The sequence below is a fragment of the Dufourea novaeangliae genome, unplaced genomic scaffold (assembly GCF_001272555.1).
Source record: "Dufourea novaeangliae isolate 0120121106 unplaced genomic scaffold, ASM127255v1 scaffold90, whole genome shotgun sequence".
Lineage (NCBI taxonomy): Eukaryota > Metazoa > Arthropoda > Insecta > Hymenoptera > Halictidae > Dufourea > Dufourea novaeangliae.
Genome location: NW_015373969.1, coordinates 473,540 through 495,359, shown reverse-complemented (window position 1 = coordinate 495,359; position 21,820 = coordinate 473,540). Strand labels below are relative to the sequence as shown.

The window sequence follows — 21,820 nt, the reverse complement described above, 5'->3', positions numbered from 1 at the left end:
GGATGGGGGGGGGGGGAAGTGGATGGTTGAACCGTGGAATTGATCGTCGGCTTTTAATTAAAATTTTCCATCTCTCGGCGAGAGTGTTTTGTTATCGTTGGTTCATCTAGATATGTGTAAACACGGGGTGATAAATTAATCGAGGGGCAAGCGTGTGTAAGTAACACGTGGCGCGCGTACCACTTATAATTTCGCTTAATTACCATTCCATGTTACCCTCTCGTAATAACCGAATTAACACCCGATTATAATCGCAAGAACTTCTTCGTTGTTTAATCAATGAGAAATAAGTCCCCTATTGGGAAAACAAGAACGGTGTGGCCTGTTTGAAATAAACTGCAACGTATTCCCTAAAAACAGAACGGAATTCTCTATGAATTGCAACCTGTTTACCATCGCTACTCGTATCGAATGTCGAAAACGTGGTTGAATGTTATTTTTCATTTCAATCATTTCGTGTCGTTTATGACTGGATATCGTTGGTAGAACAAAAGATAGAACGTACCGTGCGTATCGAACTTTCTGATGATGGTTTCGATGATCGTTGTCCTAGGCGCCACGTGACCTCGTCTAACAGGCATCTCAGGAATATTCCCAGGTACCTGGGCCGACGACGACGTTTGACGTTTTCGAAACGTGTAACAGCTCGTTAAGCCTGTGTAATTATTAACGCGTATCACTACAGCACTGAGAAAACACTCGCGGCACGCGTACAAGCATGGTAGTAGAAAAAAGCACAGCACGAGTTGAGCATAATGATCATCGAGGACAAGAGAGATAGAGAGATAGAGAGAAGCACCGGGTAATAACGGCGACACGTTCCTTCCGTCACACGGATTTTTGTTCCCGCGGGGGCCTCTTTGTTCTTGGCGAAGTAACGACAAGAAGAGGTGAAAGGCAGGGAGAGAGTGAGAAAAGAAGAAGATTCGTTGCTGGTCGGACGACGAATGATGTTCCTTTGCTTTCGGCTTCCTTGCGTACGTACAAAAGGGGAGGATAATAAACGAGGAAAAGTGGCCACCAAGGAAGTTCCACTTAAACGATGGCACGTATGGTGCCTTCTCTCTTCGTGGAACGTCCCCTAAGTTACTTGTTCCCCTTGCAAGGTGATGATGATCGTTGTTTCCTCTGATTGTATCTATCGTAGAAAATTCGGATACACGCTGGATCTGGACAGAGTTTGAACGTGTTTTCTTTTTTTTTTTATATATATATATATATATATATATGTATATATGTGTCTAATGATCAGCAACGAGCAGCAGCACGTGCCTGTTACATCGGCTGACTTATGGGTTCATCCTACCCGTTGGATCCAAGGACACAGAAAGAGAGAAGATTGTTGGATAGTCTCGCGTCGCCTCGACGTGCGTGTCCACGAGGTCCGTACTCTATATATCTCTCTCTTTCTGTTCCAATGTCTGCTCTCCGTCAAAACGTACGATCCACGCGAGAAAACATCTATTTATAGTTGATGTTCCTTGCGCCACACCGCGTTCCCACGAATTCCAGAACCGGACACCAGGAGAGATCTGGTAGTATAGTAGAATCGTAGCGATTAAAGCCTTCGACTTTATCGTAAAACAACGGTGCGTCCTCTCTGATTTATGCACACGTTGATTCTTTCTCTCATTCAACCCTTAGTCCGACACGTTCCTTGGGCACCACCAACAACCGGTTCCGTTTTGTGGCTGTTCACCAGAACCAAAAGAACCCGTTTCGCGAGCACCACGACGTCTCGACGCGTTTCACCGTAGCGAAAAGCTGTCTCGAATAATATTCCAGACGGACAGACCGCACCTTCGCGACAACCGACGTCACGTCGAAGTTCCGTCGAAGAAGATTCGACCTGGTCGGCTCGATGTCAAACTTCTTCCCTACGTTCGATCCAGTGAACAACAGTGGACGTCTCCGAGGTATGCATTGCGCGGACATTTCCACTGGCGTTGCTTGGTAGAATTAACCACGAGGGAAAATCGACTCCTTTGACAGGTCTCCTCGATGGCCAAGCACGAGGAGCTCAACGTTGCCGTGACGAACGTAGGTCCAGCTTCTCGTACGCCGACACCTGTTTCTCGGCGGCGTGATCGCGACGCAGGTGATTGTAGAAAATTCCTAGTATCATGGCCGATATAGGTGAAATGGGGAGGGGAAGGAGGGAGATGAAAAACCAGGCGGGGTCGCGGAGAGGAGGACAGGGAGATGGGGAAGGGAAGGTGAAAACGGTGGACACCCTCGATCTGCCGGACGAGGAAGGCACGTGGTGTTGATCCGCGGTCGCGTTTATCACCGAAACTGATTGATTTCACCGTGTGACCGATCCTCGCTGGTTACGTTCCCGTAACGCGCGCACACACCCCCGAATCGTATGTCCTGGTTCCGCGCGCGGGGGGGTCGGCCAATCGTGCATTTCAGCCCGAACCACCTCAGGGACAGTTATTTTTGTACTTCTTCTTCATTCTCCGTGACAATAACCGGCGGCTGCCCGCGCGACGCACGTCGTCTCGCGCGGCTTCTTCTCCCGATTATTTCTCGAAATACACATCTGCGCTCTCGAATGTATAACCTGTTGGCGACGACGGCCACTGACACTCTGCCACACCGTAAAAGCACCGTGCAATCACCCTGCTTCGTAACACACAGCTTCGTTCACCCTTCGTTCTGATTCCAAATCCAGGTTCGATAGCACCCCGTTGACGGGGTATAGGAACACCGTGTAACAATCGACTTATAAAAAAAAGAAGAATTTGTCCTCTCCCCGTATCCAGCCACCGATCCTCTCACCGACTCGATATCACTGTGTGAACTGTCGTCTCTCTCTCAGCCGTCGTCCTTCTTCGCCGCGTTGCCACCACGCCTCCTCGCCAGGTGAGCACTGAAAATCGAGGTTCCTGCGTCACTGACCTATTATCCACGTCTTCGGAGGATATATTCCACGATCCGAGTACCGTTCCGCGGACGATAATACAATTCCATCGAACACACCGGCACTCGAGTAACACACCCCTTGGTTAAGGGGGGAGGGAGAGTGGAACGGGAGATGGGAGGTAGGGCAGTTAGGTTTGCTTTTCGAACACTGTTGCTTTCCCGCGTGCTCCCACCTTTTTAATCCCGGGGGTTACGTTCCTCTACCCGGCGACCATCACGAACAACAAATAGAGAACAGCCTCGCGAGAAAAAAAAAACAATAAACCCGCGCGTGCCCGAGAGAAGAAAAAAATACCACAGCCGAGTGGCGAGGCAGGAAACAGAGACGGCCTCTTTTTTGTCTTGGTTTAGGGTGAGAGAGAGGGAGAGAGAGAGAGAAACGTTTATATATCCCGTGGTTTCGTTTAGTCGCCGTCGTTCTCGGGTCGGAACTGAAAATACGACGAGGAGGCACACGACGGGGCCGACGTCTCTCTCGGCGACGGCGACGACGACGACGACGAGGACGACGCCGGCGACGACGGTATATACTGAGGGGATCGTGAACGGCGCCTGCGTCGCTCACGGCAGCCAGCCCTCCCTCCGCCTTCTTCCCTCTACCCAGCGTCACTCGCCACCCGATTACGCCGCCCTATCGTACACCCCTCTCGCCAGCCAGTGATAATATTGATAAGGTCCCTGTGTCTCTTTCTACTAAAGAGTCGCGGATAACGTGAATTCTTCGGGAGGAAACAGGAGGGAAAATTATCGCTTTAATTATTGCCGCTACTTTGAGGACGCGTTTTTGTTCTCTTCAATCTTTCGGGGAAGTGCAATAGCTTCTTTGTAAATGAATTCGTTATTTTTGACCCCTTTTAAATTATAAAGTATAGTACCCTTAATCCAAGGGAATTGTAGCAGAATTAATAGTCGGGGAATAAAAGTGAGTGTACTGTGAAGTGTAATGGTTTGAAATGAAGTTACTGTAGTGTATAGTACCTAATAAGTAATGGAATGTTATAATTACCCCACGGTTGGTAGCCAGTAAGCACGCGTAATTATTTCGCTAACGACTGGACTATGTTTGTGCTGGGTAGTGTAATCCATGGAGGATCGTTCGATTTCTCACGAGGTGGAAATAATTAAACGTCCGTTTAATATTTCAAGAGCCCGGAAATTGACTAGCGCGTCTGCTTTGTTGTTTATTTCATTCGAATCGCCGGTCGATGCGTCTCTCGACGCGATGCTCTCTATCTCTTTCCGTTTCCAGGCATCCGTCGAGTTTTATTGTACATCGCGCTCGTGCGCGGGGTTAATTATATATCGTTGCGAGCCATCGCGTTCTAACAAAGACCGCGTGTACAGGCGTAAATTAGCTTTCGTCGAGAGAGATGGTAATCGTCTTTACGCGTTGACGCTGCCATTTCGCGAAACGTCGGTGTTAATTGGCAGTTTAGCGACGATCAAGAAATATATCCCGAAATAACAACTTCCAAACGAAAAAAACCGTTATGATTGATACGTATTCGTTGACTAGTCGTTGCCAGAATTTCACTCTTACCATTGTTGATAACTTTCCTGTGGATTGTATGGATTTGTGCAACGTACAAATGAAAAGTTGTAATGTTTCTTTGATTCTGCTTTTTGAAAAATCCGAAATGGTTAATAGTATTAAGTATGGTTTTGTACAGTTGCTAACAGTATTTGAAAATAAGAATTTACATAAATATTTGTAGGATAGGTAGCAGTGGCAACAGAATCAACCATTGACAACGAGGTATTCTATCTTGAAATGGAAACTTGTGCAGGTAAAGAGATATGAGTGGTATCGTCTATCGATAGCATTGTTTAATATCAACCACTTTGACACCTTCCGTTGAAACCGTGTACCACGAGGAAATCGATTAACCATAAGAGTAGAAAGTGGAGGAAACGACCGTTGATAATAAAATATCTATTGTAGATATTTAAAATCTGTATAGAAAATCAAACCAAGGCATACTGATACTGAAACGGCCTTTCGATTAAACAAATATTTGGATCCATATATTTATAAATGATCAATAGAGCGTATTTATAGATGTCCTACAAGAATTTAATGAGAATTACGTAAAAACAAATTCAGAAATTTGATAGTTCGATGAAATATTTCGAAATTGATGAGCACTTGAAATCAACAAAATATGGCGCCATAACTCACTCTTCGAAGAAAGAACCTGCTCCCATTCATGAGTCCAATCTTTCAGCAAAGTCTTTCCGTCCAGTAAAGTATTTTGTTCACCGTTGAAGAGTGGCATGTCAAGAACACTTTTCTCATCACAAAATTCACAAACTTTTCTTATTTACACTGCATTATTTAACAAACAACGCTGCGCTACACGATACACACGCGCTTGAAAATTACGAACTTGTAGTACTAAAAGCGCCACCTAGGAATAGCGGGAACTGAAGTAAATCAGTTTAACAGGTACATCATGCCATCTATGATAAAAACACTCAAGCTATTAGACAATTAGTACACGTTTCTACGGGTAGTCAACGCCACCATTCATTTTCCGTAATTTAATCTTCGGTTTTAACAGGTTTAATAATTATGTGATTCCGTCATGTTTCTTTGCAAACGAGCAAAGAAAATATGAATGTTGCTGGAAGTATGAACATTTTTTAAAGGAAGCTGAGAATTTATTTATTTATATACTATAGGTAAAATTAGTCAGTACTTTTATTTACTTCACTTTCAACAACATACATTTGTAAATTTAAACAATCGGTTTTAATGGTTTTCAGTGGCAATAAATTTTTATCAGTCATTTCAAGGGCTTCTTCATTGATAATCCATGGAAAATTTTCACACCGTGGGTTTTCACTCAAACCTACATGGGCAGCTTCATTTGTTTGTATTTCAATAGAAAAAGTTGAATTCTGTTCCAATGGTTTTAGATACGCTTCACACATGGATAATTTTAAACAAATTGTTCTAAGAGCTTCTTCTGTTTTTAAATAATATGGATCTTTCCTATAGCAATCACCAAGGTATTTTGTAAGATTTATAAGATGATTAATAAGTTATTGATGCAAATACATACTCTATATTATTTGCTTGTAACTGAACAAGATCAAAAACAAATTTTTCAACTGGTTGTTTCCTTCTGTTATAGATAACAAGATTCACTGCTTTCACACTGTTTTCGTCTTCACCGACTAGTTCTCTAATAGCACTAAGGACATTCTTTAAGTACTCATTAAGCTCTGGATGTTCAGATACATATATTGTTGTGCTGTATATCTTCTTTTTCGCAAAGATTTCTTTAGGATATAAATTTCTAAAGAACAATATATGATTAAAAGCTACTTCCAGAAATTCCAACAAGATATCACTACCAACTGTAAATAATTTTAATTAATATTTTGTATCCTTCTGTTTTATTTAGTAGGACTTACCTATTTTGTCCTGAGACATTTTTAATTCTGTTTCAAAATGTGTTCACAGTTACAACTATTTCATAACTGCAACATTTTTATAATTACAGTACTCCACCTGGAAAAGATGAATTTTTACTTGAATGAATGATTTAGGATTTTATTGTCATCAGGTATTGTTAATTTTGTTCTTCATTAGCACAAATATCCTAATTAAATATACTTCATACAATATTTATATTATAATTTTATCTTGATAAGTATTGTAGTATTTTTTTCTAAAACAGACTTTTCATTAGTTTTGATATATTGTATTATTTAGAGATTGATTTGACGCGCGCCTTAGGAGACACCAATTGCATATGGCGATTAGTGTACATCAGACGGTTACAGTGTTTTGATGATACTTCTTCATCTATTAACGAAAAGTATTGATAGCTAATAGTATTAAGTGGATTTTCGATCGCAATAGGGCTCTTTTGCAGTCTGATAATGTTGTGAAAGAAAAATAGAATGTCATAAAGATTGTAGCGGCGTTTTTCATAACCTCGACCATTCTCAACGAGTTACACCTTCGTGCAGGTATTCGATCTATGATTTTTGGACGTATAAGATTGTTTATGTGCTGTGCATTTGTTACCAGTTGTATACGTCATTCAGTTCTTTTTAAATGATCTTCTCGACTGTTTAAATATAGTGAAATCGATTGCATCAACTGCCACTATCGTTCCATTTTTTATTTTACTAGTGAATCGCGAGTTTCTCATGGCGCGAAATGAAACATGCACTTTATCGCGTTGTACAGTCACAATAATTTCTCGCAATATTTTTAAATAGAGACATTCATTTCAGTGAACGTTTTTGTCTAGAATATTTAACTTTTTTTCCTGCTTTATTTTTCGTACATTATCAATTATTGGAATCTTTGAACTTCTTTTAACAGATGTATTGCATCTATTAAAGTATTATTGTTTCTTGTAAAGTAATAATATAAATTAATCATGTATTTAACTTATTTAATATTATTTACAGAGAAATGCCACCGATAAAGAAGACTGATTTAGATAAACTAGCATGGACTTGGGTAGAAGGGGTTTTACCTGAAGAAATAGAAAGGATACATTTGGAAACTGCTTATAGGATAGGTTTAAAAACCTGTAAAAACTGCAAGTAAGTTACATATTTATTAAGAAGATGTTCTTATTACTTCGTTCTATGAAATTAACTGTATATTTTTTTTCAGGCGTAATTGCACAAACAATCCACAATGTTTAACAGGTTTAGGGGAAGAAAAGTATATGAAATCGCAACTGATCGAAGTAATGTCTTTAGAAAGTTCTTTATCAGAATTACGTGATCCAACAGAATATGTTGGTTTAAAGAATCTAGGTGCCACGTGCTACGTTAACAGTTTAATTCAAATGTGGTTTCATAATGAAGATATGAGGTTTGTATTGAAAATAATTCAATACTAATTTTCATTCATACGTAAGTATCTAATAGAAAATGTAATTGAATATTTCCAGGAGGATTATATACAAATGGAACATCACGGATGATACAGAAGAAAGGGAGGCACTGTGTCAAGCTAAGAAGGCAGGAGTACCATTTCATCCAGTGACAGCAGTTGGCCAGTTGCAATATATATTTGCAATGATGCAATTCGGAAACCGACGTCTCCTTGATCCACTGAATCTGGCTATCGCATTGTCACTGGACACTAGAACTCAGCAGGACGCGCAGGAATTCTCCAAGCTGCTTCTGTGCCATATCGAAGGGAAGCTACAACAAACTTCACAACTGAGGCAGATGCTGCAGGCGCTGACTCAAGGGAAAATCAGCTATATCAATTGGTGGGTTTTCTGAAGTGGAAAACAAATGAGAATTGTCCTAAACGATGATGATGCTGATGATCTTGACGATGAGAACATGGTAGGACACGTTGCTCGCTGCGGTGACTGATGCGATCAACTGATCTGACCGATAGGAAAGTTAATACCTCCTGAATAACCGAGGTTTTATGTCTGACGCAGTTGCTCTACATGCGGTACCGAATATCCAACTTCGACGACATACTACGAGTTGGACCTGCAGCTTGCACCTACCCTCAAGGAGGCGATAGAGAAATACTTGTCCGTGGAGCAACTGACTGGAGCAAATCAATATCATTGTGTTACCTGCAATGACAAAAAGGATGCACGACGATTTATACGCTTGGAATCGCTTCCGGAAACGTTGAACATTCAATTAATGCGTTTCGTGTTCCATAGGTACATTCTTCTTTATTAATATCTATTGATGCCTAGCATCCTTTATATTAATGAATCATATATATTGCTTTATTTGGTCAGGGATTCTGGGCAGAAAAGAAAGTTGAATTCTTTTATACAGTTCCCAGAAGATCTTGATATGTCTGAATATGTAAGATGCCCATCCCAGAGTCAGGTGTACAATCTTGTTGCGGTTCTAAGTCATAAAGGGCCATCTGCGCATTCGGGTCATTACATTGCGAATATATGTAATTCAAACGGAGAATGGTATCAATTTAGTGACGATAAAGTGGAGAAAATGCAGAACAAACGAATTGAGGATAGCGTTAACGGTAAGTTTAAAACTTTTTCTAATATTATCATACCTCAAAAAGATTGTGCCATACAGATGAGTATTTTTTATTGGTTGCAGATACTACGAAAGTTGTAAAACGAGGGCGTATACCAAAGGGTTGTCTTTCATCCAACACCGCATATATGTTGGTCTACAAGAGAGTACCTATGGACGGGCGAATAAACTATAGTAAGAAGAATAAATTAAGAAAACCGGAAGCCGATACTACTACTCGTAATATCATCACTCATAGTGAGATAGACAAATCGGATTCGTCTGACGAAGGTAAACGTAAGAATGGACCAGATTCTACTGTTTCCAATTTGGACACTCCTGGAAAAGTACTGAAATTGGATGGAGAAAATAGAATAGACACAGAGCTCGCAGTGTCTTCTCATGATGTTGATTTCGCGTCTAATGAACGGAATGGAAAATATGATGAGTCTGACAACAAAGAAAATCAGCTTGAAGCAGAAATAAAAAGACCATTGGCACCGGGTACGAAAGTAGACTATAAAAGGCTGAACGGTGCTGCGCATAGGGCCATGAGTTGTGGAGAACGAGATTTCTATGAAGAGGTAAGAGACCGTTATTTTTCTAATAATAAAAACATTTTATTGAAAAATATATTTGATTGTTATTTTACAGATGGAGTTCGAGAGTTGGGAAGTTAGTTCTACGTTACGGGACGTAGTGAGGCAAGAAAATGTGAAGCATGAATTAAGTTTGTTGGCTATCCAACAAGAAAAGGTACGTATAGTTTATTTCAGTTAAGGATAGAACACGTCAGAACAACAATGGCGGCGCGTCTAGTCACGTGATGGACCTCTCATTGGTCCATTTCACGGCGGACGTGAGTTAATCTATAAACACGAAAAAACAATATTAAAGAAGATGGTGTTTTAAATAACTTATTTCATCTTCAGCAAAAGGAAATCGAAGATCAGAACTTAAAAAGGCAACTCGTGATAGATATCTACAATATCGTGTCCAATACAACCTCATGGGATAAATACCAATGGATTCCCAGTGACTGGCTATCAAAATGGTTAAACGGTCACACATTTACCGAAGGAGTACCACCGATCGACAACTCATCCTTAATCTGTTCGCATCATCGTCTTGATCCATTAAAAGTGAATCGTGCAAAGTGCATGCCTCAATCAGCCGCGGATTTGCTCTTCGAAAAATATCACGGAGGTCCACGATTGGATCAGAATTTTCTCTGCGAAGTTTGCGTGAGGCGTCGATACAAATTGCTTCGGTATAAAATATCATTGGAACGCGATCATAAAGAAGTCAGCGAACTTATTCGCACCTTCAAAGAGCCGTAAGTTATCTGTATTCGTTTTCACCGTATCATCTACAATAATTTATTTAATAATTTCTATTTTATTGGTTACAGGATTGAGACGAGTTATATCGTAGGTGCGGATTCATTGAAGTCCTGGCGAAGGTTGGCTATGGAGAAATTCATAGATAACTTGGAGCATGAAATTAAAGATGAAGATGGTCAGGACGTGAACAGTCCACAAGAAGAAGGTAAAAATAATAGCAAAGAGAATGATGGGTCGAAAGAAGTGGAGGAAAGCGAAGAAAACGAGGTGATAATCTACTTCAACGAAGATTTGCTCTGCGAGCACAATTCCCTGAAAACACCTGACTCGACGAGGAAAGTGGTACCCCGTGAAGCCTGGATCATTCTTCGGAAATATTTCCCGGAGTCCAAGGAATATTCAATTGGATCTGCATCCTGTTCTATATGCGAGGTACTTTGTGAATTCAGCTTCAATGGGAAGTCGAGTGTTGTAATTGTGTATGCAGTTAGACATTTTGTTGTTTAGGAAAAGATGGAGACCGCCCAGAGAGCGAAGAAGGATGACAAGATAAAGGCGAAGCAGCAGAAGGACGAGTTAATTGATCTGTATCACGGGAAAAATCGGAACGAGATACTAAGATGCGAGGACCCGGAGAAGGCATTTTATATACTGGAGAAAGGCTTCCTGGACAGTTGGCGTTCTTTTGTTCGGTGAGTCCATACAATTTTAAAAGTTAATAACTGCTACTAAGTGCTGCCACTTTTCGGTGATTGTATGAACTTGTAAATTAAAATCAACGCTAGCTGGCGCTAGTAGTACCTCCATAAAGTTCAACAGTCAATCCTAACACCGCTAGATGGCCATAGCATTTCACAGTCCATGGTCAAGTGGTTAAGTCTTGAACTTACCACTTTGTAACGTAGAAGTTGTTCAACCGTTCAGTCTCTCCTCATATCCTTCGTTGTTCTTGCCAAGAATGTACTATTCAAGATTATCAAACTATATTATTAATTAAAACAAAGAGGGTAGAATTTTCTCTCAGACTCCCTCAGCTGATTTAGACTAACAGGGTCCCTCGATATTACTTAAGATTCACCCCACCCTGCATAAAATAACTCATCAAGCCCCATTCCACCCTTAAACATCTCGCAGACAATGAAACAATCAACCGGTGTGTCTCTTTTTCCAAACGCTTAAACAAACACCCACCGAAAGGACAACACGTGAAACAAGCCAGAAACGGCGATAAATCATTCCATCCGGTTAGGAAACGTCTTCGATCTTCGTTCGAGCGTGCAATTAAGCGACGAAAGACGATAGCAGGTCGAAACGGTTTTCGGGGACTACCGGAAAATCGGTTCGGGGGTGGGGGGTGGCTGGGCAAAAGGGGCGAAATTGCGGCCGCCGATGAGCGTCAAATAAGGCGAAACGGTATTAAGACGGCGGGGGCTGGTTTCCTCGAGGCTGATGTATCATTTGCCGGTAGGTCGTTAGGCGGTTTCAATTAGTTTTCCGTGCTGCTCCTGGTCGGGCATCCACACGAGGATGAGGGAGACCACCGCAGCCCTTAATCGCGCGGTCCAGTTTTTTCTCATAATTAGGAAAAGCTCGTTAATGCGCCCCTGCTGCCCCCCCACCTTCTTCCTTCCACCTCGCCACTACTGTATCCTAGACTCTGAAGAACCCCTGTGACGAGTATTCGGAATTCTTCTGATTCGAAACGTCTAATACACAGATCTATCGAATATCTCCACATTATGTTATCCAGCCCCGAAAAAAGTTCAAGGTCTATAAATCCCCGTGAACGAGAAACCCTACCGTAACTCGGTATTTACCATCGCATAGAAGGGTGTCTGAAAAATTAATCATCGAGAGAAACACGAGTGAGGACAATGGCATCGGAGTCTGGAAAAATATTTTCCACCATTTCAAACCGTTCCCATTGACCCTGTGAATACTGCGAAATGTGTGTAGAGGGGATGAAATTCACGGACCTCTGCATTCTTCTGGATTCTTGCTCCATAGGATCTGAATGGTGCGAGAGCAATCATATTCCACTCGGTGTCACTGTTTCCTAAAATTCTGTAAGCCTCGTACAACTCTGAAGAATCTACATTTTCCGAATTCTACAACCCTTTAACACCTCCTCCACGAGACTCTTGTTATCCCAATCTTCACGAAAATTCCGTCAGACACCGTTTGTTCAACGACTGCCATCCCCAGGCTAATCATTCCCAGCAATTAAAATTTAATCACTTGTTCATTACCGTCCTTCTACAAGAACGATAAGGTTGGCCCTCTCGCGTTTCAAATGCTTAACAGGGCGAATACTGGCCACTTATTTCGGGTTTTCCACGGCCCTTTGGCCGGTACCGAAATCAAGCGTGACATGACACACGCCGTAATCCGCGTAAAGGGTTGATCCCAGTTTAGCCGGCTGTCTGTAAACCGTGCGGAGCCCGCGGGACTTAAGCCCCAGCAAATTTGAATCCGTCAATCTTGACCGTCCAGGAGGAAGCGTATAATCAGCCCGCGTGTGTTCCTCGTAATACCCTTCCCCAGGCATTAGAGGTGTTTTTTCTCTGTTTTTTTGCGCTGGTGTCAGAAAGATTTAACACTCCTGTTTCATTGGCGGGCTTAAATTCGCGCGGGAGCACTGCGACATCTTCGTTGTCCATTTTTTGAAGACAGTTGTTCTTCCCGTACGAATCACTGTACATACAGATATGATCGTCTTCATCATTCGTCTCGAATTTCGAATCGAATCGTCCAAGGTGCGAGGATTATACTTTTTGTTATTCTGGAGGTTCTCGGATAATATAAGATCGCCGTCTGTTGCGTTCGTTTCCTCGATCGGTGGCAATTAACGAGCCCCCCCTTAATCGAGAGACTCGGTTCGTCGTCAGTTCCCGGGAACCTCTTCGCGACTACGGGGGGAAACAAATGGTTCCGTGGATTGCAATCTGTTCGAGCGGGCTTCCGAGCAAAGTCCTTCCCCAATCCGTCAACGTCACCTGGATGGATCCGCGAAAGGATTACGTATTTGCATAGACGATCGCTCAACTTCTATCGGGAAGACCCCCCACTCTTCGTCTTTTTATTGCCCCCGATACGTCGCGAACGGTATCCACGACCATTAAGCTCCGCCATGTTGCATCAGCTGTGATCGAAAGATCCTCTGGGGTTTATGAAATTCTCTGAAATTAAAAGTTTCGATAACTGTTCCTTCTCGAATATATTCCATTGAATACAAGTCAGGCTTGATCCTAGTTCTGATGCTGACGTTTTCATTCAGAACTTGATTATTCGATATTGAGTAGATTGAACCGAGGATGTGGCCGATTTCGTGATTTCCTTCTCAAGTATTGCGGTTAGAAAGCGGCCAGGAGACAGTGAGAGAATAATTAGTCATTTATGAGGCCGTAAGTGGGGCCGCAAATCGGTCCCTTTCAAAGGGACAACGGGGCGAAGGGACTCAGCAGGGACGTGGCGGCGGCGTTATCTCAAAATTATTAATCATATCGTAACGCGTCTCGCCGATGGAGAAAGAGAGCCGCCGCAGTCGCCGCCTCGGAGAAAGGGAGAAAGAGCCACCGAGGCACCAGCTCCATGGACTTATCTGACACCTTAATCAATTCCAAGTTATTAATTACGGCCCGTGCCCTCGAACGCCGCCTGTTCTGATCCTCCATCAAGCCCCCCGTGGCACACGCTTAGAAAACCACCGGAGCATTGTCTGTGGCTTACAATGCAGTGTCAACACGATCGAAGTCACATTTTCGGCCAGTCATTAATAATTATTTAGAGAACCCCCCCCCCCTCGAGTGTAGAACCTTCAGGGACGATTCCTTTCGTGTCTTAGGCACCTTTCTTGATTTCTTTTTTTTTTTTAGAATTTTCAATTTCAAACGCCACAAAGCTGTAGCTCTTCGTGGGTATTTCCAGCGAGGAAATTCGTTCGCGTGCAAAGCGACGAAGACACGCGAAACGCCCACGAATGCAAAACTAATCGAACGAACAGTGTCGACTGGAACACTTCACACCTATCCATCGATCACTCGGTTTCATCACTCCACCCACTTGCTTTTTTTCTCTTTCTCCTCTTTATTAAACATCCAATCATCGACGATTATCAGAACATCTTTATCGAGACTCGTTACTTCATATCCTCGGCACTCCATGTTCGTAGCCGGGATTTAACTTCGCCAGTGGGGGGCTGCCCGGTGAGCAAATTCCGACTATTTTGCGTACATTTGGCAAAGGGGTGCCGTTCGCGCGAGGGGATGGCGGGTGGCTGGGTAGGTGGGGATGGGTGGCCACGGACGGAAAACTATAAATCATTCTACGAGGCGTGCTGCGTCGTGGAGGGAAGAGGGACACCCAGGGGGTGGTTGTAGTCGCCGTGCATCGACTCGCGAAATCCAACTACCCTTAAATAAGTTGATTCATTGCAGGAGGCCTTGCAGCCAGTCCACGGAGTCGAACCAACCCCCCACCTACCCTTGTTTCTCTCATGGAAACACTCGACACTTCTCCTCCATTCCTTTTCTCCCCTGCCTTCGCAATTCACATGTTTCCACCCCTTGGAAGAAGTCGTTTGCTTATACCGTTGATATTGCGCTAATTCCTGAAAGATTTACCCTCTTCGGGGGCATGGTTTTTCTTATGCGCTCCATCGAAGAAATTTTCCAGGGGGATCTTTCCGTTCGTAAAATATCGACGCGTTTTCGGTTCGACACCTCTCCTTGTATCGTTTCATAAGCTGCCGCCTCGCCGTTTGCTATTGGCCTGTGGGGTGCTGCTCGATGCCTCGGCGACGACGACTCTCTCACGGTAATTGACATCCTCGAGTTTATGAAGCTTCTCTAAGCGACGGGGAATACACAATTCACCGGCGTTCACTTCGATCGGTTTAATTGAAACACTTGTTCTCGGTACTTTACGATCTTTACGTTCCCTTTTTTTCGATGGGAGCTTCCTTTTGTGTTCCACGAAATTGTTAGCTCATAGGTTCCTAACTTTTTAAGATTCAAAGATTACACACACAATTGCATTTGGAAATTCTCATAATAGAGATAGTTTACCCGAAGGGAGCGCTGAACAGCAAAAATTTTAAAAAGGGGCCGGCAAATCAAAAAATTTGGAAAGCTATGGCCTAACTCATCTTCGACGGAGACTCCTTGCTCGTAACTCAGAATTTAACAAACTATACAAAAAACAAGAGAGACTTACAAAGAGAAATTAATCGAACTCGCATTACCACCTACAAGACGCAACCCCAACGAATTCCCGCACTAACGATCCACCGTTTCAAACACGAATGCTCCGCGCGCGCGCACCTACAGAAGGAATTCTTCCGGAATCAGGGATGTATCTCTCTCGTCTCGTCTCTTTTTCACCTCTCTCTCTCTCTCTCTTGGCTGCTCCCAGCGGGGGTGGCCAGTGTCTCGGGGGCGGTCATATATCATCCACCCCCGGGGGTGGTCGCGGGGGTGGGCTAGGCAAAAAATCTTGCCGAGCAAAAACTATCATCAGTGCTCGGGCAAAGCGTAAGTCGCGTACAGGAAAGGGGTGGAAAAGACGCGTCGAAAACGTCGACTTCGAGGAAAGCTTCTCGGTTCCAGCGTTCATTAGGTTTTCAGAGTTCGCTAGTGGTTGCTGTTTAATCAGAAGAAATAGAAGACAAAATTGGTTCAGAAGCGAGAGGGTAGTTCTTCTCTTCTCTTGGTACCTTCTTCCGTTACGTTCACACTCGCTTTAATTGGGAAATTTCACTATACCTCATCCGACAAGTCATTAACTGTAAACAAAGGGAGGTGATTCAGGATATTTTTCCTGACTCGTTACGTTGGACCATAGTATTCGCAAGTCGGCAGGATCGTGAATCGTTTCGATGCTATTTTTCGAGGTCCATCCGTGATTTGGTAATCCTAACAGGTACTCGAAACGAGGGGATGGGAGGTGAGGGGGGGGGGGTTTGAGAATCGTAGATTTTCATTGTCGTCGATGGAAGGCACGTCCGAACAGGGTCGATCGTTCTCCGCAACGGTGCCAATGTAAATAGACGGTGAGCGACTGAGCATGGCGGAGCCCCCGGTTACGCGTTTTTCGTAGTGTATCGCGGTAGCCCGACGGTCACGCCTGGCGTGCAAGCTACGCGTGTTGCTCCCCTGATCGGGGAACGGTCGATCGGTTTTGAGAAATCGCGCAAAAACGGGACGGCGCAGCCGGTGCAACGATTCTCGCCGGGTTCCCTCGGTCTCCTCTCGCCGCAGCCTCGTTTCGTGAAACGGCCGCCACCACGTCGATATTTTCCTGGACCCCGGTATCGTCACTGATTCTTCACCATTTTTCATGCATTCCTTTTATGTTCCATTCAAAGTTCATTCGGGTCTGAAGAATTCTCTGTACGAACTCACGTAAGGAAACAGAGAGTCGAATTCGAATTCTAGCACGCAGAATTCAAGAATCTATAAACTTGAATTTTTCCTACTTTCGATATCGCCAAGTAAAATCTCTCGATCTCGGATCGAAGTCCACGTTTTTCAGCTCCGTTGATTTCACCGATCGTGCCAAGGTGAGCCTATCGAACGAAGGTCCATTCGTCGCCTCGAATTGGCTTCTAGCTCGAGGTCTCGGCGAAAGGCTGCTCGCTCTATTTGAATTTGTTTTTTTTTTCTCTCTATCAGGCCGCGATTAAATTGATGAACGTGATTCGAACGTGACGCGATCGATTCCACTTGTCTTTAGGTGTCCGAGCGGGGCTTTTCCTTCTGTGATCGACCTCGAAGCCGTGTTGAAAAATCTCGGTGTATGCTCTTATTTTCTTTTTCTCTTTGTCGAGTGGGATCTTGCGGCTGTCCAGCCACGAAGACGACCAAGACGATCCTCTCTTCGACCAATAACTCGTGGAATGCAGGTTGACTCGCAACTCGAACGATTATTGCTTCCCGTACCGTTAACGAAGGCCTCGTTACAAGCGAAACTTTGTAAATACCTGGCACGGCAGGAAGAGGCGAGGATCGGTTTTTCGAACAATGAACAACGCCGCGGTAGGGAGGAGGGGACGAAGCTTCGACGGAATACCCGTGCATTAAATCATTCCGTGGCCGGGTTAAGCCTGAAGTCATAATTAAGCTTCCGTCGCATTCCGCGGCCCTGTTTTGTCATAGATGATCGGCAATCTGTCGCCGCCCGTTGCGGAATTGCGGTTTAATTATAATTAGGAGGCCTTCTTTGCTATTCTCTGTATCGTTTTCCACTGAGCCCCTCAATTGCACGCGTATCCAGCAGATATTAAAAGTTGATTTTCGCAAAAACTGTGCCGAGAATGGCAAAATTTTATTGTATACTTTTTCTTACTCTTTTATGAGGAATCACATGGTGCCCATTTCTACGGTTAATATTATTCGGCCGGACTCTGTATATAAACCTACATAAATCATTGTCCGACCAGTACGGTCTTATTCCACTGAAATAGAATCATAATCCGAGTACACACTTCGAATTAGACACGAGAGATTATCCATAAATATTCTACCGTAAAACTACTCAAACCTTCTGCTATAAACTTATTCTATCAAGGATCAGAATGTCAAGGCGATCAGAGGACAATACGAGTTACCTTACTATAGGCTCCATCAACTCAATCGAGCAATCAGTAAAACAAATCAAACGCAACGAACCGTCAGGAAAAATGCGAACCGCACACAAGTGCCGAGGGAAACGCGGAGGATTTCACAATTTCCTGAGGTGGAACGGCCCGAAGGAGGAGGAGGAGGTGGAGGACGGATCAAGGCGAGAGGCGACGCTGAATCGTTTGCTGAATCGTTGTCAGCGAACGGAAGCTGCCGGTGCCCGCTAGAATAACGAAAGCTAATTATGCGTTCGGCTCGAAAAAGAGGAGGGGGAAAGGGGAGGGGGAATCACGGCAAAAACCGTCGATAATCGACATCCTGCCGCAGTCCGTCGGTCAACTGCGCTACTCGACCGGCGTAAATTTAGTCCCCGGCAGTCCTGTGTTCCCCGTCCGCAGGGAACGCTATCTCGCGACCGAGAGAAGAGTCCCCCTGAGCAAACAAGAAGATCGTCGGGCGTAAAAACGAAATCTGTGGACGATGCTCCGGCGATCACCGGTATGCTGGCAGCCACCGTCTCCCTGGATCAGCGATCCTGGATGCGGAAAGCTTCTGTGTGTGCTCCCCCAACGCGAAATCGTAACCGATATTCTTTGATCTCCATCCACGAATCGTCGAGGAATTTCGTGTCACTACGAATATACCAGTAAAAGGATAGAATTTTAACCTCTTCGAGGTCTACGATTAATTTTTATTGGACGAATATCTTAACGTTCCTCCGAGATGTTCGAAAAAACTCCCTGCCTCTATCTCCTAAGATCTACAAATTGGATTTTTCTGCATCGGTAGAGTAGAGCCTCAGCTGCTTCGCAAGAAGTCGATTTTACTTGTAGAATAACGTGTGTCTTCTATTTATCCTCGGGTTTCTTCCTTCGATCGTCTTCTTTTCTCCTCTTTCCATTCCGTTAATTTCGAATCGATCCCTCTCTTGGTCCGGCTCTTCGTCTCTACGGGTCTCTGTCTCCATTGATTGGGGGGTCGCTTCGTATACAGCGATTTCTTGCCGGTTCTCCTTTTCAGCAGAAATAAATCTTGTGTTTTCGCGTATAAGCGGCCTTTTAATATCACCGGGCTTGATTTACCGGCTCCGCGACCATGCGTCTACGCGTGGAGAAGAGGAGGCCAAAAGCCACCCATCCCTCTGCCCCGAGGCTCCCCGGTGACATTTGTCTTCCGGCACAAGAGAGGGAAGTAGGGGGGAACACGACTGTCCCCAGGTTTTCCCTGATTTACCGCTCCTACCGACGGTATTTGACTAAACGTTCCCGAATCGTCCTCGATCTCGCGACGAAAAGACATCGCTTTCTTCGTTCACCTTCTCGTGTTCCTCTGCTCACCTGTGTCCACCCCTATTTTTCATGTATGTAAAATCAGTTGATTTTGATTTGTTTGGTAGTTCTAGCATTAATATTCCTTAGACAATATTTCTTCCAAACTTCCAGTAATTTCGTAATGCCTGCCAACATTCACTGCATATTCGACAAGTGTCCCAATATACTTAAAAACTGGAATGTATAACATAAAGGCAACTAACATCTCCCCCTCGTGAACGAAATCCCTCCTTCCCTGTTCGACGCGAGAAAAAATGAAGCACAGGCTTCTGTTCTCCGAAACCACTGGGGTCGGCATATGTATATCGAGACCGCCACGGTAATAACACAATAATAAGTTATAACATAACAATCAAGAGCCACCGTGGATCACGCAAGATCAAGAAGGACGGATGGTATATGGTCAAGCAAGATGCATCTTCTGGGTGATGCACTCTCCCGTAAGCCGGACGCATCGGAGCGTTGCGATCATTACGAGAAGGGGGGCCCCAGAGTGTACGTGTCCGTGGTAAAAGGTCCACCGGTGTCCGGTCGGGGCCTGGCGAAAAAGGAATCCCAAAAGCTCTCCTTCTTTCTCTCCCTCTCTCTCTCTTTCTCTTGTCCACGAATCGACAAAGAAAAAGAGATGAAGAGAAGAGTGGCGGGAGAAAGGAGAGACGAGGAAGGAGAAAAACAATGTTGCGCCCGGTACCGCGGGACATTCAGAAAATAAGAAGAGAAACCCAAGGGCGGGGGGAGGGGGCACCGGATGATGAGAAACAGACCGTCTCGCCCCCCCCCCTCCTTCCAGCCCCTTCCTCTTCTTCCCTTGGTGGACGACCAGTTGCATCAACGAGAGCGAATTTAAAGCGATCACAGTTCCTCCCGGTCCCTTCGTAAATGGAGGTGTAAGGATAAACTGTAAATCATCCGGCTCGTTATCCGAGCCGACGCGATCATACTCGCTTCTATTATTTTCTTGCACTACTTTTAGCCACGGGACAGGGGCCCACGGTATATCGTGTGTGTCTTCTGGCTGGTCCGTTTGTGTCCCTACCGCGATGGTGATGACGCTTCGCCTCCGATGCACTGCTCTTGGGGGATTTTTACGCGACTGGTGTCCAACGAATCTTTTTTATGCCGATACACTAGCCTTAGGAGATTTTCATGCGATTTTGTCTCAGGATTTTGACCCACTCAGAACGTAAGGTAATCTCTAGTATTTAGTATCGTAGTCTCTAGGATTCTAAAGTTTGAAATTTTGTTTTATTTTGCAAAATCTTCCGAGTATCTAATTATAATCGAAGTTTTGACGCTTGGACGTTCGCAGAAACGAGGGAAAGAAAAGACAGTGTGAAGAGAAGAAACCAGGGTGGATATATGGGAAAGGTTATCGGGGTGTTGGCGAGTGAAACGGAGAGAGGATTCCACCCCCTTGGTTTCGGTTCGAATAATCGTGTCGTCCTCGTCGTAAGCGGTTTGCTCGAGCTAATATCGAACCATCGGTCGAGACCATTCAAAGGGATGCCTTAGGGGGTGAAAAGGAATGGTATTGTTGTCCCCTTCGTGGCGATTTTTCTTCGCCGTGTGTCACTTTTGACGTTGCTAATGAAAAGATTGCTGTTTCGAGCACGTACGTACGTTCCAATGAGAAAGATCTTTATTTCCGTCGCTCCGCGAACCTTCTTGTCAGGCACAATCCTCCCTTTTCTGTCTTTCACTCGCTACGCAAAACTCATACGTCCTGGAATTGTAATTGGCTCGTTAGAAATCTGCTACGAATATTTATTATTTATTCGTGCTGTTTGCTTTCTCGCGTGGAATAATGACCACCTTCGGGCTTGCAATCATCGAGGACAATTTGCGTTTGCTACCAGTGTTCGCGGCGTCGATCGACGGTGGTTGATTCGCGTCGTTTTTTGTACGGGGAAAAATAAGCTATCATCGTCAAAGGAAAAGGGATTTACCGGAGTGGCGTTGTTGGGGGACAGGAAGGGGGTAGCTAATACGGCTGACAGCGTGAAATTGAAATCGTTCTGTGTCGTTGCAGCGGAGAGTGCAAAGAACGGTGGACGTCCTCGGGGTCGTCGTCGTCGTCGTTTTCTTCGAGGAAAGACAGAGACTCGATGGTGTATCACTGTTGATTAAAGTACTCCGGGTGGGATCATCGCGTTGTCTCCAGGCTCGTTCGTGCATAGAGCAGGATATTACGCACCGGTACCCGAATAATGATATCTCGACCGCAGTGATCATATAAACCGCAATGATTACAAGGAGATATTCCGCGAGCGAATCGACGCAGTTGGGTGTATGTGAGTTCTCGGTTGTTCGAGTGATTGGAGTTCAATACTGTGGAAAAATCTGTCGAACTTCGTGATTACTCGAGTACCTCTTTCAAAGAATCGTTGCACCCTTTTGCACCGAGTTAACCCTTTGACTGCGAACAGCGCTTTTAGGCAGTTTTCCGTATGGTTCGCAGTCAAAGGGTTAACACTGAAAACATTGTAAGAAAAGAATTTGATTTTGCCAAAAACTCCAGAAGCAAACGAGGAGTCTTCTGAAGCATGCAAGGGGGTGGTTTTACCATCGAATAATCGAGGCATTTCCAAACGATTTCCTCGGA

At 44.3% G+C, this 21,820-nt stretch overlaps 3 protein-coding genes across 3 annotated transcripts in view; 1 reads left to right on the top strand and 2 right to left on the bottom strand.

Moving 5' to 3' along the window:
• Window positions 1-581, bottom strand: part of LOC107186792 (potassium voltage-gated channel subfamily H member 2) — a 102,310-nt gene extending 101,729 nt beyond the window's left edge. The window contains exon 1 of the mRNA XM_015574730.1: window positions 506-581. Coding sequence (XP_015430216.1) covers window positions 506-581 — 76 coding nt within the window. The remainder of the gene's footprint in view (window positions 1-505) is intronic.
• A 5,035-nt stretch (window positions 582-5,616) lies between these two features.
• LOC107186789 (mitotic spindle assembly checkpoint protein MAD2B) lies at window positions 5,617-6,367 on the bottom strand. Its single transcript, XM_015574727.1, has 3 exons — window positions 6,349-6,367; window positions 5,994-6,291; window positions 5,617-5,923 (listed from the first exon to the last, which is right to left on the bottom strand). Exons 1-3 carry the CDS (start codon window positions 6,365-6,367, stop codon window positions 5,617-5,619), a joined length of 624 nt encoding a protein of 207 aa, XP_015430213.1.
• A 344-nt stretch (window positions 6,368-6,711) lies between these two features.
• The window catches only part of LOC107186803 (ubiquitin carboxyl-terminal hydrolase 48-like), a 55,773-nt gene continuing 40,664 nt past the window's right edge, over window positions 6,712-21,820 (top strand). Inside the window, exons 1-11 of the mRNA XM_015574743.1 lie at window positions 6,712-6,909; window positions 7,360-7,497; window positions 7,571-7,774; window positions 7,854-8,180; window positions 8,361-8,597; window positions 8,679-8,929; window positions 9,010-9,509; window positions 9,580-9,681; window positions 9,858-10,261; window positions 10,337-10,700; window positions 10,776-10,960. Of these exons, the coding sequence (XP_015430229.1) occupies window positions 7,364-7,497; window positions 7,571-7,774; window positions 7,854-8,180; window positions 8,361-8,597; window positions 8,679-8,929; window positions 9,010-9,509; window positions 9,580-9,681; window positions 9,858-10,261; window positions 10,337-10,700; window positions 10,776-10,960 (2,708 nt within the window). The 5' untranslated portion in view covers window positions 6,712-6,909; window positions 7,360-7,363. The remainder of the gene's footprint in view (window positions 6,910-7,359; window positions 7,498-7,570; window positions 7,775-7,853; window positions 8,181-8,360; window positions 8,598-8,678; window positions 8,930-9,009; window positions 9,510-9,579; window positions 9,682-9,857; window positions 10,262-10,336; window positions 10,701-10,775; window positions 10,961-21,820) is intronic.

Bases quoted from the DNA above. Each gene is read 5' to 3' on its own strand.
- LOC107186789 (XM_015574727.1), bottom strand. The intron at 5,924-5,993 runs GTATGTATTTGC...TGATTGCTATAG, and splicing joins TTACAAGCAAATAATATAGA to GAAAGATCCATATTATTTAA.